This window comes from Apostichopus japonicus, chromosome 14, assembly GCF_037975245.1.
Source record: "Apostichopus japonicus isolate 1M-3 chromosome 14, ASM3797524v1, whole genome shotgun sequence".
NCBI classification, from domain to species: Eukaryota; Metazoa; Echinodermata; class Holothuroidea; order Aspidochirotida; family Stichopodidae; genus Apostichopus; species Apostichopus japonicus.
In genome coordinates this window covers 13,815,922-13,828,179 of record NC_092574.1, presented here as the reverse complement: position 1 = coordinate 13,828,179, position 12,258 = coordinate 13,815,922, and the positions used below count along the sequence as shown (strand labels likewise).

Here is a 12,258-nt window from a genome sequence, read left to right as displayed (position 1 = left end):
CAGACTTGCAAAGTTGGATGCTATGTAATTATCATGCTGATTGTAGACTGAACATGCTTATTTTATTATGACAAAGTTTCATTTTCAGGCATTTAAGAAAGTTAAGAAGCTCCTTAATTATGTGAGTACCATAATTTATGAGTTCCATGTGAATACCATTAGAGTACTGTATGTGAATATCTTAATATGAGTACCAGAATAACAACAGCTCCCATTATAGCAACTTACATTTTAAAAATTTAAATGTCCCCCCACACTGAGCCATGCCATTGGAATGTGGCACAAGGGTCAGCTGGTGGTCTCATTACCTATCTCCTCTGTCATGAAAAGTTGAAAAATTGTCCTTTTGTGGAGCGGATGCCATTGAAACTATTACACATTTTCTCCTCAGATGTTTTTGTCTCTTTTCTGGTTCTTTTTAATTTATCTGATTGAGCACAATTTTTTTCTGTGGTCTGCAAGATTGTAAGAAAGTATATAGATAAATTCTGTCAGAGGTTTGACCACATTTACCTCAATATGACCATAGCAGACACACAAATATGACTTCTTCTATGGTATTGTAATATTGTACTATAAGTCTATGAGAAGAAATCTCTCTGAGGAATATATGATTCCTTTCTGTCTTTTTAGTATTAAAATATTTTATTAGATGAAACTTTCTTTCATACTTGTGGTTGTTTGTTGAAGGATAATAACACTGTTTTGTGTCTTAGCTCTCAGGAAAGTTTCAGGTCTTATCTGTCACTAAAGAAGCAGTAAATGGTGATTGATTCTTACCCAGGTCATAGATTGACCCACAAAAAAGAACCCAAATCTTAGAAAAAAGGAGGAGGGTTTGTGTCCAACTTATTGAACAGTTAGCTCTTCCATTCCACAAATGGATAGTGATTGTGGAAAAAAGGTAACAGGATAATATCATATAATTGATGTTGCAAAAAGGTCAGTTGTCTTTCAAAGCAGAGGTCATCATGAAATAAAGCCCAAATCAACAACACATAGATTTACTTTGTTCCTCGCTTACCTGTCTCCCCACAACCCTAGCACTCTCGTTCTACCGTGTGCCAGCCGTTAGTTTGATAGCCGATTAACTTATTGTGACTGTTAACCTAGAACCTAATTTGCATGTAAGAATTGGGTTGAAGTTCTTGTAATCAGTAACTAAGAGGTTGTCTAGTAGATATTGATATGTTTTACATGAGAAGAAATACAAACTCATATTAACATTGAATATTACACCAGGCACTAAAATGATACTGTTAGGAAATTGATGAAAACAAGTGAAGTGTGGTCATGTAATTTTAGCATTTAAATCCAACCTGCCACTAAATTGAAGCACAGTTATACTATTTTACAGGGTTGATATTAAAAATTAAATTCTGTTAATTAAATTTAATGGTAAATTAGCATGAACTGTGTATGACAAAATATGATTCATAGGGGTGGAGCCAAAGTTGTATGAGTCTGGTTTTTGCATCTTTTGGAAATTTTGTAAAATTAAAAAACTCTGTGTTAATGTTCAGTAGCTTATTGAACTGTTGTTCGATAGATAGAGTTAGTTTTATACTCAGGAGTCCGTGTTGTTTTTCTTGCAGTATTACCATTTATGGGATCTTGTTATGAAGTCATATAATTCACAATGCATTCCTTGTATGCATGGAGGCCTACAAAAAAGAAATAGAAAATTTAAATTGTTTATTTTGCAAGATGGCTTTGAAAGCTTTTGATTGATAATTTATGATTGCGGAAAAATTGTTTCTATTGTAACACTGTTTGGTTTTCATTGCTCGAATTGTTTGATTGCCAGAGTAATGTAATTTCTGTTTGCTGTACACAGTAGGTATTTAACATTCTTTTTTGGCTATTGCATCGGGGATGGATGAACATTGCATTTGCTGCACGGATCAACTACATTTTTCATTAATATCTCAGTATTACTTTTAGCACTATTTATTATCCTTAAAAGATTATAAACAACATTCACATAAGTTAACTATAAACACACCCCCTTAAAATGCTGTGAAATAAAGCTGCACAATTCTATACATTTCAAATTCAAACTTGACAAACACTATCTTTCTTGCCCACACTAGAAGACTAGTTCAAACTCCCCAACTCTTTGTCACTGACTCTGGAACAGAAATGACATGAGTCATCCTAACTGAATACTGACAGACAAAAAAAAAGAGACATTGGTAGCCTCAAACCCCAAGTGAAACATGTAAAAGCTGTTTTCATGGAAGACAACAGAAGTCGGGGTGGAAGAGATATGTAATTTCGTTTTTGGAATTTCAGAACTCCCCAATCAAGCTTCTTTGCCTTTGGCTACTTGCTGGGAATGAAGAAGTATTTTTTGCCCTTCTCCTTCTTTTGATTCATTCTGTTCTGTGGAGTAGTATATATATGGACTGCAATCGTTTGTAAAATTGGATGATATCAATTGAGACTAGAGGGAGCTACATCTACAGGGGGTCAATCAGTGTAGATGACCTCAAATACTCTTGTTATAAGACACCTGCACTAAAGAAGAGAGATGATATTTGCAGACATTGGGGCACAGTGGTTTAATGTCTTATTTTAGTGGTTTCAAGCCATATTTTAGAGTGAAATAGCATTTATGAATGGTTTCAATGGTTTTGGCGATGGAAATCTTCACATGGCAAGGTAGCGAGGCCATACTCTGTTAAAGATGTGTACTACTAACAGTCATTTGTTTATACCACATGCTGTAGCTACCTCATGGTGAATAAACATTAGGTGGAGGGTGAATGTAAATGTTGTTGTTGGTATGGTGGGGACATGTAGCATTATGGGCAGACCATTGTCTTTTGTATGGTCTCTGATCTGAGAATTAGAGGAGCAATAGCTTGGAACTTAGGATTTGATTAAGATTGGAACTAATTAAGACTAGAATCTTTTGTCAGATTTTATGAAGACCATATATGCAGACCACTTGCATACATATATGTAGACCATATTTGCAGACCACTTGTCCTGGATTGTGGTGTTTGACTTACTCTATCCAGGAGCTTTGCATCCAAAAGTTTATCAGAATGTAAATGATTTTAACTTTTCACTTAGGTCTATGAGGTATCATGCAAATCATGCCCAAATCATGCCTCGAAATTGAGGCTATGTAGTAGCTAAATTCAGGTGGATCTTGCCGTTATTATGGGGAAGAAAAAGAAAGTAAGTTTGAAATTGTTGTGCCAGTAGACGATAAGAATGTAAATCATCAAAATCAATACAGTAAGTTAACTGATGTGTGGAATTGCATGGATTTGATTTAAAGTAAGTTAATTTTTTTTAACGCACTTGCATTGCTTTGAGCAATTAAGTGCCTACATTGTGAAATTCTAGGCCCGGTAGAGATATAAGGTTTACAATTTCAAACTGTTGAAATAAGTTCCTGTTAATTAGAAGATTATTCCAACTACATTCTCAATTTGTAAACTGCTCAGCCTCTTGGTAAGTTTTATCAGCCATTTCTGCTAACATCCACTCAATTAGTACCTAATTTCTCTCCCAGGGGTTTTACGTGACTGTTCATTTAAGTGGGTTCTTTTTGAGTCCATTTTAAATATTCTTTCCTTTTTTTGTCACAAATCTCAACAGCATTGTCTTGCAAATATAACAGCTTATTTGGATTCTTGAATTTTTCATGCTTGGAAACTTTTTCATAATTGTTTCCTTTCCATTCTGTAAATTGGTTATCTTTTAGGGCCAAGATGCTCTTTATGCAAAGCTTTTAGTTAGTCCATACAAATGCCCTGGATCGAATAAAGGGTCGTCTCGCCGGGCAGCTGTAAACACCTTCTGTTCGAGCTGAATAACTTAAGCCCACTGACCTACACCCCTCCATTTTGTGTGCTAGAAATAGTTAAATACATTTTATTTTCAAAGATAGTCAGAGTTAATATTTCAAAGCCACATCCTGCAGAAGTGTGGGAATTTATCATTAAACGTATTCAGTAAACAGCTTGTAAAAGTCAATGGTGTGTAACATGCGACAATAGTACTTGTAATAGTCATATATATATTAATAGGTTAACCTGATAACATCTTTTGTGAGTGTTGTTTTGGAACTGTGTATGAAGTTTGTTGTACTTCATAGTGTATTTTGGGAAAAACAAGTTTTCTGTTACATCACAAAACAAAGTTTAGAATTATATCCTCTTTCAGCTATCATCCCCCCACTACCTCTCCCTCTTTGAACTTGTGAGGATGGTATATATATCTCTTCTTGTAACTTGATGTGGAAAGGATTTTGTTGAGGGTTATATTTGCTTCAAGATTCCGTTTTGCCTTTTTCTCGCTTTCCTCCCCCAGTGGCAAAGTCTATTAGTCTAATGAAATATCCATACAGTAAATGGGATGCTTGCACGGCTAAGGGGCTTTTAGCCTCTTCAAAAAGCTATTTCTTGGCAGATAGCAACTGTATGCCCATTATGATCCCTTACTCAGATCCATGTTTTAATTTTACTTAGTCTATTTGTGTAAGAACTAAGAACATTTTAGAAAGGATTAAGTAAAGTCGACTTGGAATTTGTATTGATAGTGAACTAGACTAGTAGTTTGTAATGTGTAGTCAAAAGCAGACGAAATAACAATAAAGCAAAGTTTTCTGGTCAAAAAATAAATACATTACAGTGATATAATAAAGTGAAGAATTTTTTAAAACTAGGAATATGTCAAGTTCTTTTTAACATCATTGCATGCAATGAAATGTTTACATGGAGACTGGTATGCACCATCGCAATTAAGTTGCAAACATCCAAAGTTAGTAGGTGGGAGGGTTTCTCACTTAAATACTAAAGCCTACATGCAATCCTAATGATAATTCTCTTTACATAATGAAGTCATTTTTGTGGCACTGACCAAACAATAGTACGAGAAGTTTTAAGTCGTAGATATACAGTATCTTTGTTGTACAAACAATGTTATTATTATCAAATTTTTGAGAAACCTTGAAAAAAGCTTGAAGTGTGGTGATTTTCACTAAAGTGATCAGACTGTCTGAGTGTACTTATTTAGAAGTTCAGGTATAGACTACATATGATTTCTTTATTATAAAGAATAAAAATATAAATAATTTTTTTTTTATAGACTACCTTTGGTTTTCATTCTGAGAACATGTGACATGAAATATAGGAATGTCTTTAACCTTTGACCTTTGTAGTAGTAAAATGTCTCAGAGGTGGCAGGTAGCAGGGTAAAAAAAAACATGTTCCTGTATGTTGGGGAGGCAACTTTTATTTATAGTATAAGTTGATGAGAATGTGGTCTGCATGTGGTTTTATAGTTAATATTCATGATAGAATTGAGGGATGACCTTTGCAAGCTTGCTTCAAGATCGGGGTTGACAGTGGGGTTTTGAATTTTATGAAGCAGTGATTGATAATCTGAGAGCAGCATTCCACTTGTTTATGTTTATAACATTCTCTTCACTTTTCTGAGGTAACAGTACCAATGTTTGAAGTCTAGAAAAGACCTACCTCCTTGCTACTGTACACTACCAGGGTATATTGAGACTTACCTTGTAACACAATTTAATCTTCGTAGTACAATGAAGACGAACAATTAGGCATGTACAGTACGTTATAGAGGAGTTTCAGTGGTATTTAACTTAAGTTTTTGAGCAAAAAGAGATAAGGAAGGAGGGACAGGGTTGTAAGCCGGGTATGGGATTGGATCCAGGAGCCAAGCAATATTGCAAATCATTATCAGACAAAGATAAGCATAGGAACACTTTTGATTTCTAACTGTGCTTTGAATATAAGTGACATACAGTATATGTAATTCATATTCCATCTCTGAGGTAATTTTCCATCCCAACCGCACCCAATCTGCCCCCTTCCCTGTTATAGATCTTGTATCATTCATGTTATACACTACATGTATGCTACTATACATACTTTCCACAAGCATCAAACAGCAACACAAGCTTTGCATGTGTATGAAACAGAGGAATGTTACATATTTCAAAATTATGTTGTACCTCATTTTGCATATCCCAACTCCGCCTCCCCTTCTCCCCACTACAGTTGGTCTTTTAAGTACATTTACATGTGAATAACCATTTATTGAACTACCAGGGAATTCTATAACAACTCCCTGGTACTACATATGTGTATTCAGAGGAAGCACATTGAAATCAAAAGACTAAGACTAGTATACACAGTGTTTGAAAAAGTAAAAACGGATAATGTCAGTCAACTACTGAAGGTAAAGATTGATAAAAGGTACATCAAGGCACTTTGTGTGGTAGAATAAGAAGGAAGGGCATTGACCAGAGAGGTCCGGATATAGAGGGTGCATGTCTTTAAAAGGTTACCAGTTCATTCCAGGCAAGGTAGAACAAGAGTGCTTAGGTTGTTGGGAGACAGGTAAGCTCGTCACTTGTAAATATCCAAACCAGTAAGATTTGGACTTACTGAAGGTAAAGATTGATAATCAGATGCCATTCTTTGCATAAATTTCAGATTGTTGCTATTTTCGCTTTGAACAATTATTTGATACAGTTTCATATATTTGGTTTTGTTTACAGGTACAAGCTACCGATGCCGATGCTGGTACATCAGGACAGGTGACCTACTCGACTGGCGCTGGCATTCCATCTCATTCGCAGTTCTCCATAGACCCAAACAGTGGCGACATCTGTACCACACAGGAACTGGACCGAGATGGCGGGATCACGTCCTTTGAGTTTCAAGTCAGAGCTACGGACGGTGGAGGTCTCTCATCGGTGGTGCTGGTGGAGGTCGATCTTCTTGACGTCAACGACAACGCTCCAGAGTTTTATCCTGAATCTTATGCAGGTACAATGAGATTTCTTACATCTAGATAAAAACTGAAGTGTTTATAAGCATCACAGGCCGATAAGTATCCTTTTTTGACTTAAAAAGTTTTCTGTTGATTGTGATCAATCTTGTGAAATTTCATGTGAATGGACATGGTCATTTTTGTTACACAGTACTTAGCAAGACGTTTTAGCTGTCACCTAGCAGCTTTTCCTTATATGGGCATTGTATGTCAGACAAAAATATCATAATTGGTTAATATTTTGGTGTTTCGTGCTGTTGCGTACTGCGTGGCATTTTCAATACTGCAAGTGTAGGTTTTCCCATGGACAAGGCAAATGCACTAGTCAGGGCTTATATCTAAGAAACCTGAGGTGTGAATTTCCTTTTGAAGAAGATTTTGGCACCGTGAACCTAGTGTTGGACCTTTGACTATGCTATGTCTGACATGAACCAGTAACTTTTGCATCAGAGGTGAGGTAGCGAGTGTCACAATTAGCACCCCTCGAAAAAATTTGGTGTGGCAACTGATGAAATTAACTGTGAAGGCTTTCTTTTTTCGGTGGTGTAGGTGTTGGTGGATATGTAGGAAGAATGCAACAACACTAGCACAATTTTGCAGTGTAGTTTTTAACGAGATGGACTACTTGCAATAGAAGTAACAAAACCTATTTGCAAGTAAAAAATTAGCCCAAAATTATGATGTCTGCAAGTTACCCACAAGCCTCAGGGGAGTTTTTTTTTGTTAGTCTCAACTGTTTGTCACATTAAATTTACTTCGTTCCCCACTTACCTGTCTCCCCACAACCTATGCACCGCATTCTACTGTGTCTAGAATGCCCTGGTAATCTTTTAACACTGTACACCCTCACTGGCCCAAATGGCCTTCCTTCATTTTTCTACCCACAAAGTGTCTCAATGTGTTTTTCGGAGTTTGAAAAATTTTCGCGAAATTCGCCCGGATTACCTTGGATTTATACTCTAGAAGTTTCCTATCAGGACTTCTGCACTTCCAAGGATCTTTTCCAGCCTGATAAGTATCCTTTTCTTGTAGGGAAGGGTGTTTTTGGGGGCTGTTTTTAGTGTACACTCTCGCCCATGCGTTCGTTTTTTCTTACGTAACGTTTTTAGGGTAACAGGTAGTAGCTCTGCGAGACTACTTCGTTCGTTGCCTATACCGCCTTGTTTACGCGGATAGGCATATATTTTCGTATGTACATGTTTCAGCTTTTCTTACTTTAAAAGATAATATGTTTTGCTTGTTTCATGTACCTTCGTTACTTCTTACGCTTTGGTGTGGGTTTTCCCCTTGTAGCGTAATTTGTAGCGTTGCCTATACCGCCTTGTTTACGCGGATAGGCATGTTTTTCCGTATGTACATGTGTTTTAGCTTTTCTTACTTAGCATAAGATGTTTTGCTTTCATGTACTTCGTTAATTTTTACGCTTTCAGTGTGGGTTTTCACTTTTGTAGCGTAGTTGTAGCCACGTTCCGATATCTCCTAACTAGTCGAGATAGTCGGCTCGTTTCGTTGTTTTTCATGTTAAGACGGGAGTATCCTTGATTTCATATATTGTTGTATATTTTCATGTTTCCTCCAGTTGTTGCTACGTGCGCTCCCTGAGTCTCACGACTTGGGGTGTACCTCGTAGCCTTGTTCCCCCCTCCGCTGGTTCGCGGTTAGGGGGTTCTCTCCCTTATATACATGTTTCGTCCTTTTACAAGTTTTCAATGCATATATGTTTAGTTACGTTGCTTCCATATGTCGGAAGTGTTTCTCCTTGTAACGTATCTTGTATGCCGCGAACTCCTATCCAATACTAGGCGGTTCGATTACGTTGTTGTTGTTCTTGTTTGAACCTTCATATATTTGTACATATTTTCATGTTCTCCATGGGTTTCGCTACTCGTGCACCTCCTAAGTGTCGGGAGTTTTCACTTGGGGCGTATCTCGTAGCCTTGTTCCTCCCTTCCCGCTCTGTACGCGGATAGAGGGGTTCTCTCCCTTGTATACATGCTTCGTCCTTTTCCTTCATGTATTCTAGTTACGTGTTCGCTTCTAAGTGTGGGAAGTTTTTCACTATTGTAGCGTACCTTGTAAGCCGCGAGCCTCTAGCGGGGCGCGTTGTTTTTGTCACGTAACTTTACTCTCTGTTAGCATACTCCCACCCTACTTCCTCCTTATAGTCGTTCCGTTTGATACGTTAGACTATTTGCCGTTAGTCTCTCCTTAACGTGGGTTTCTCAGACATGTCTCGAAGCCACCTTAAATGTGTGAACTGTTCCGAGACCTCTGTCTAGTCTGTTTTGTTTTCACCAGACAGTGGCAGCACATCGACACCTGGCTAGCAGGCCGGGACAGGTTAGATCTATCACCGAACCCACAGTTCCCCTGGAGGGAATCGGAGGAGAGACAGGAGATGAAGAGGAAGTGAGAGAGTTGGTGGGAGTTGAGATGGAGAGAGGCCAGGAGAGGGCCGGAGAAGAGAGAGAGAGAGAGATGGAGATTTGCCACCCAAGGTGCCGGCGTTGTCCGGATGTACAACCAAGGGCTAGGGCAAGGGCAAGGCTCAAGGCCAACCAAAAGCCCATGTGAGAGAGAGAGAGATGCAGATTTGCCACCCAAGGTGCCGGCGTTGTCCGGATGTATCACCAAGGGCTAGGGCAAGGGCAAGGCTCAAGGCCAACCAAAAGCCCATGACAAAGACGGCCAGAGCGGACAGTCCGTCCGGGTCGCAGAGAGCGGCACCCGTTGTGGTGCGCGCAAAGAGAGGGGCTCCGGAGAGCCAGGGTCCGGCGAGACCTCAGAAGGAGCCCGGAACAGACGTTCCCCTCCGACCCAAGGAAGGCTAGGCTCAAGGCCAATAAAAAGCCCTTTAGAAGTTCCGACCGGAACGGACGGAATGTCCGGGTCGAGGAGAGTGGTACCCGGCGTGGTACGCACACAGAGATAGGCTCCGGGAGCCCGAGTCCGGCGAGAGAGGCCGGAGGAGAGAGAGAGAGGAGAAAGAGATATTGCCCCCCAAGGTCCCGGCACCGTCCGGATTCTATGACCAAGGGGGAAGGCAAGGGCAAGGCTCAAGGCCAATAAATAGCCCATTTGAAATTCCGACCGGAATGGACAGAATGTCCGGGTCGAGAGGAGTGGTACCCGGAGATGGGCTCCGGGGGCCCGGGTCCGACGAGACCACGGGTCCAGCGAGACCTCACAGGGAGTGCGGAACCGAGGTTCCACTCCGGATCCCAGGAGTCGGTCCCGGAGCCGGGAACCGATGAGTTCAACAACTGCTGGGCCCCCAGAACGGGGTAGTAAGGGCAAACGCCCAATCCGGAAGGAAAGCCGGCTGGAGCGAGGTCCCCACGGCAAACGGAGATATACTTATCCCCAGCCTCAAAGTTAATCCCGCCTCCAAGAGGGGGAAGAGTCTCTTTCATCAGGGGAGTGTTGCCCCCCGGAACTAGCAGCTTGAGCTGCGACGACAGGTTCGAATCAATTGCGGTGCATAGGTTGTGGGGAGACAGGTAAGTGGGTCACTCGTAAATATATAAACCAGTAAGTTTTATAATATATGTTCCCTGTGTGTAGTCTGAAGAGACTTTCTTAGGTTATTTCCTAGTACGCACAGTGTTTGTTACATCAATAATGTTCTGTGACATCATTGTTTAGAATTACAAGGGAGGCATGACTCTTAGCGGTGGAAGTATTTGACCCCAAAATGGAGTCACCAAGCCTGATTGAAATAAAAAAGCACCTTTGATGTGAAATAACATTGTTTAAATTTAGAACTATCGCCCAGATCTTTGTTTGCTTGCCGAAGGCAAAAGGCAGCTATGCATTGGTGATGGCTTGTGAGTCTGTCTGTGAGTCTGTCTGTGTGTATGTGACATTAGCTTGTAAACAGAGTAACTCACAGGATAGCGTGGGTGAACTTTTTAAATCTAAACCATTATTGAGTAAAAGAACTTTGCTGCACTTGATGGAATCGAAAGGTAATTGAGGTGAAAGTCTGAAACCTTGTAAATTCAACAGCAAATCTTCAAGAATGACCGCTTAATGTGTGTGTAGTTTCAGCGAGTGAATGATACCCTCTTGTGTTGTATGTGGAGTTTAAAGGTCATTTAAGGTCAGTAGAGGTCAAAGTATGGAAGCCTTGTCAACAGGATAATTTTAAACAGCCTAGCCTCAAAGAATGAATTAAACTTGAATAGAGTGATTACAATATAGTTTTTTAAATGGTTTTAAGAACCGTTTGTGAACAGGTTTTTTTTGAAACAGTGATTGCAAGAGCAGTTCTTGTAACAAAAGTCAAAGGTAAAGTTAGGTCAATAGATATCAAAGCCTGAAAAGCTTGTAACCATGGTGACTTGAAATTTCAAGCTTAGATAGACTTCATACTTGATAGTTGGGCCCACAAAAACAAATGCAAGTATTCTTGATATCTACAATGGCGAAAGCTTGATATTTTTTCATGCAGTATGCAATTTAAATATCCTGATATAAAATGTGGCAATTAAGGAATCACTAAGCCGCTCTAGCATTCTGTTTGAAGGTTTGAAACTGGCTGACAGGAAAGAATTTGTAACATTTTTGTTTTACCGTAATTGTTGGTAAGAGATACTTACCATTACAAAGTATGCTATATACCAGCTTCAAAACGTACTTAGATGGAATCGATGCTCCCCTTAAAATTGTTTAGTTCTTCACTGTATCATAAAAGCTTCAATCAGTAACAATTGCTGGTCTTTCTGGACAGTGTTGTTTAGGAAATAGAGGCATCGAGGACTTTTTTTAACACAAGTGTGTTTACATAAAAGAGGTAAATTTATCTTGCCAATATTAGACTACCTAACTGTATGGTCCTTATTATCATTTGATTCTCTTAGTACATTGAAAATTGAAAAAATTTTCACTGATTTTTTCACCGTTCGACCGTGTCTAGAATGAACTGGTAACCTTATAACAACGGCTCCCCCAGTCAATGCCCTTCTCATTCTACCATCCAAAGTGTCTGTATCGTGTGTTTTTCGTCTAGTTTTTCCCTGTTTGTTTTTCGTACGGAACTGTAGCCAAGGATCTTAGTGTTTTTTGTTCCTCCTTTATTTCATATAAATTTCATACTTTCTTTGTTCTTTTCTACAGTTGATATTTTAGAGTTCTCTGGAAGGGACATGGTGGTTACGTCCGTTTCTGCGGAGGACAGGGACTCTGGCATTTTTGGGATTATCAGATATACCATTGAATCAGGCAATGACAACCAAGCGTTTCGCATCAATCCAACCACAGGTAAGATTATTCTATCACTGCTGTTTCAACATTCTCTGAGAGCAGAAACAAAACAACCCTCTTCTCCCCCACCCCCCTTCCCTCCCCCAAAAAATACTGAGCAAAACAATTTAGTTTTCAACATTCTATAAGGTGTTAATGATGGTGGTTGCATGAGAAAAGTTTAGGGATAAA

At 39.3% G+C, this 12,258-nt stretch overlaps 1 protein-coding gene across 1 annotated transcript in view; it reads left to right on the top strand.

Annotated features, from left to right (window-relative positions):
• The window catches only part of LOC139979487 (protocadherin-16-like), a 61,884-nt gene that overhangs the window by 25,990 nt on the left and 23,636 nt on the right, over nt 1-12,258 (top strand). Inside the window, exons 2-3 of the mRNA XM_071990326.1 lie at nt 6,548-6,818; nt 11,941-12,084. Coding sequence (XP_071846427.1) covers nt 6,548-6,818; nt 11,941-12,084 — 415 coding nt within the window. The remainder of the gene's footprint in view (nt 1-6,547; nt 6,819-11,940; nt 12,085-12,258) is intronic.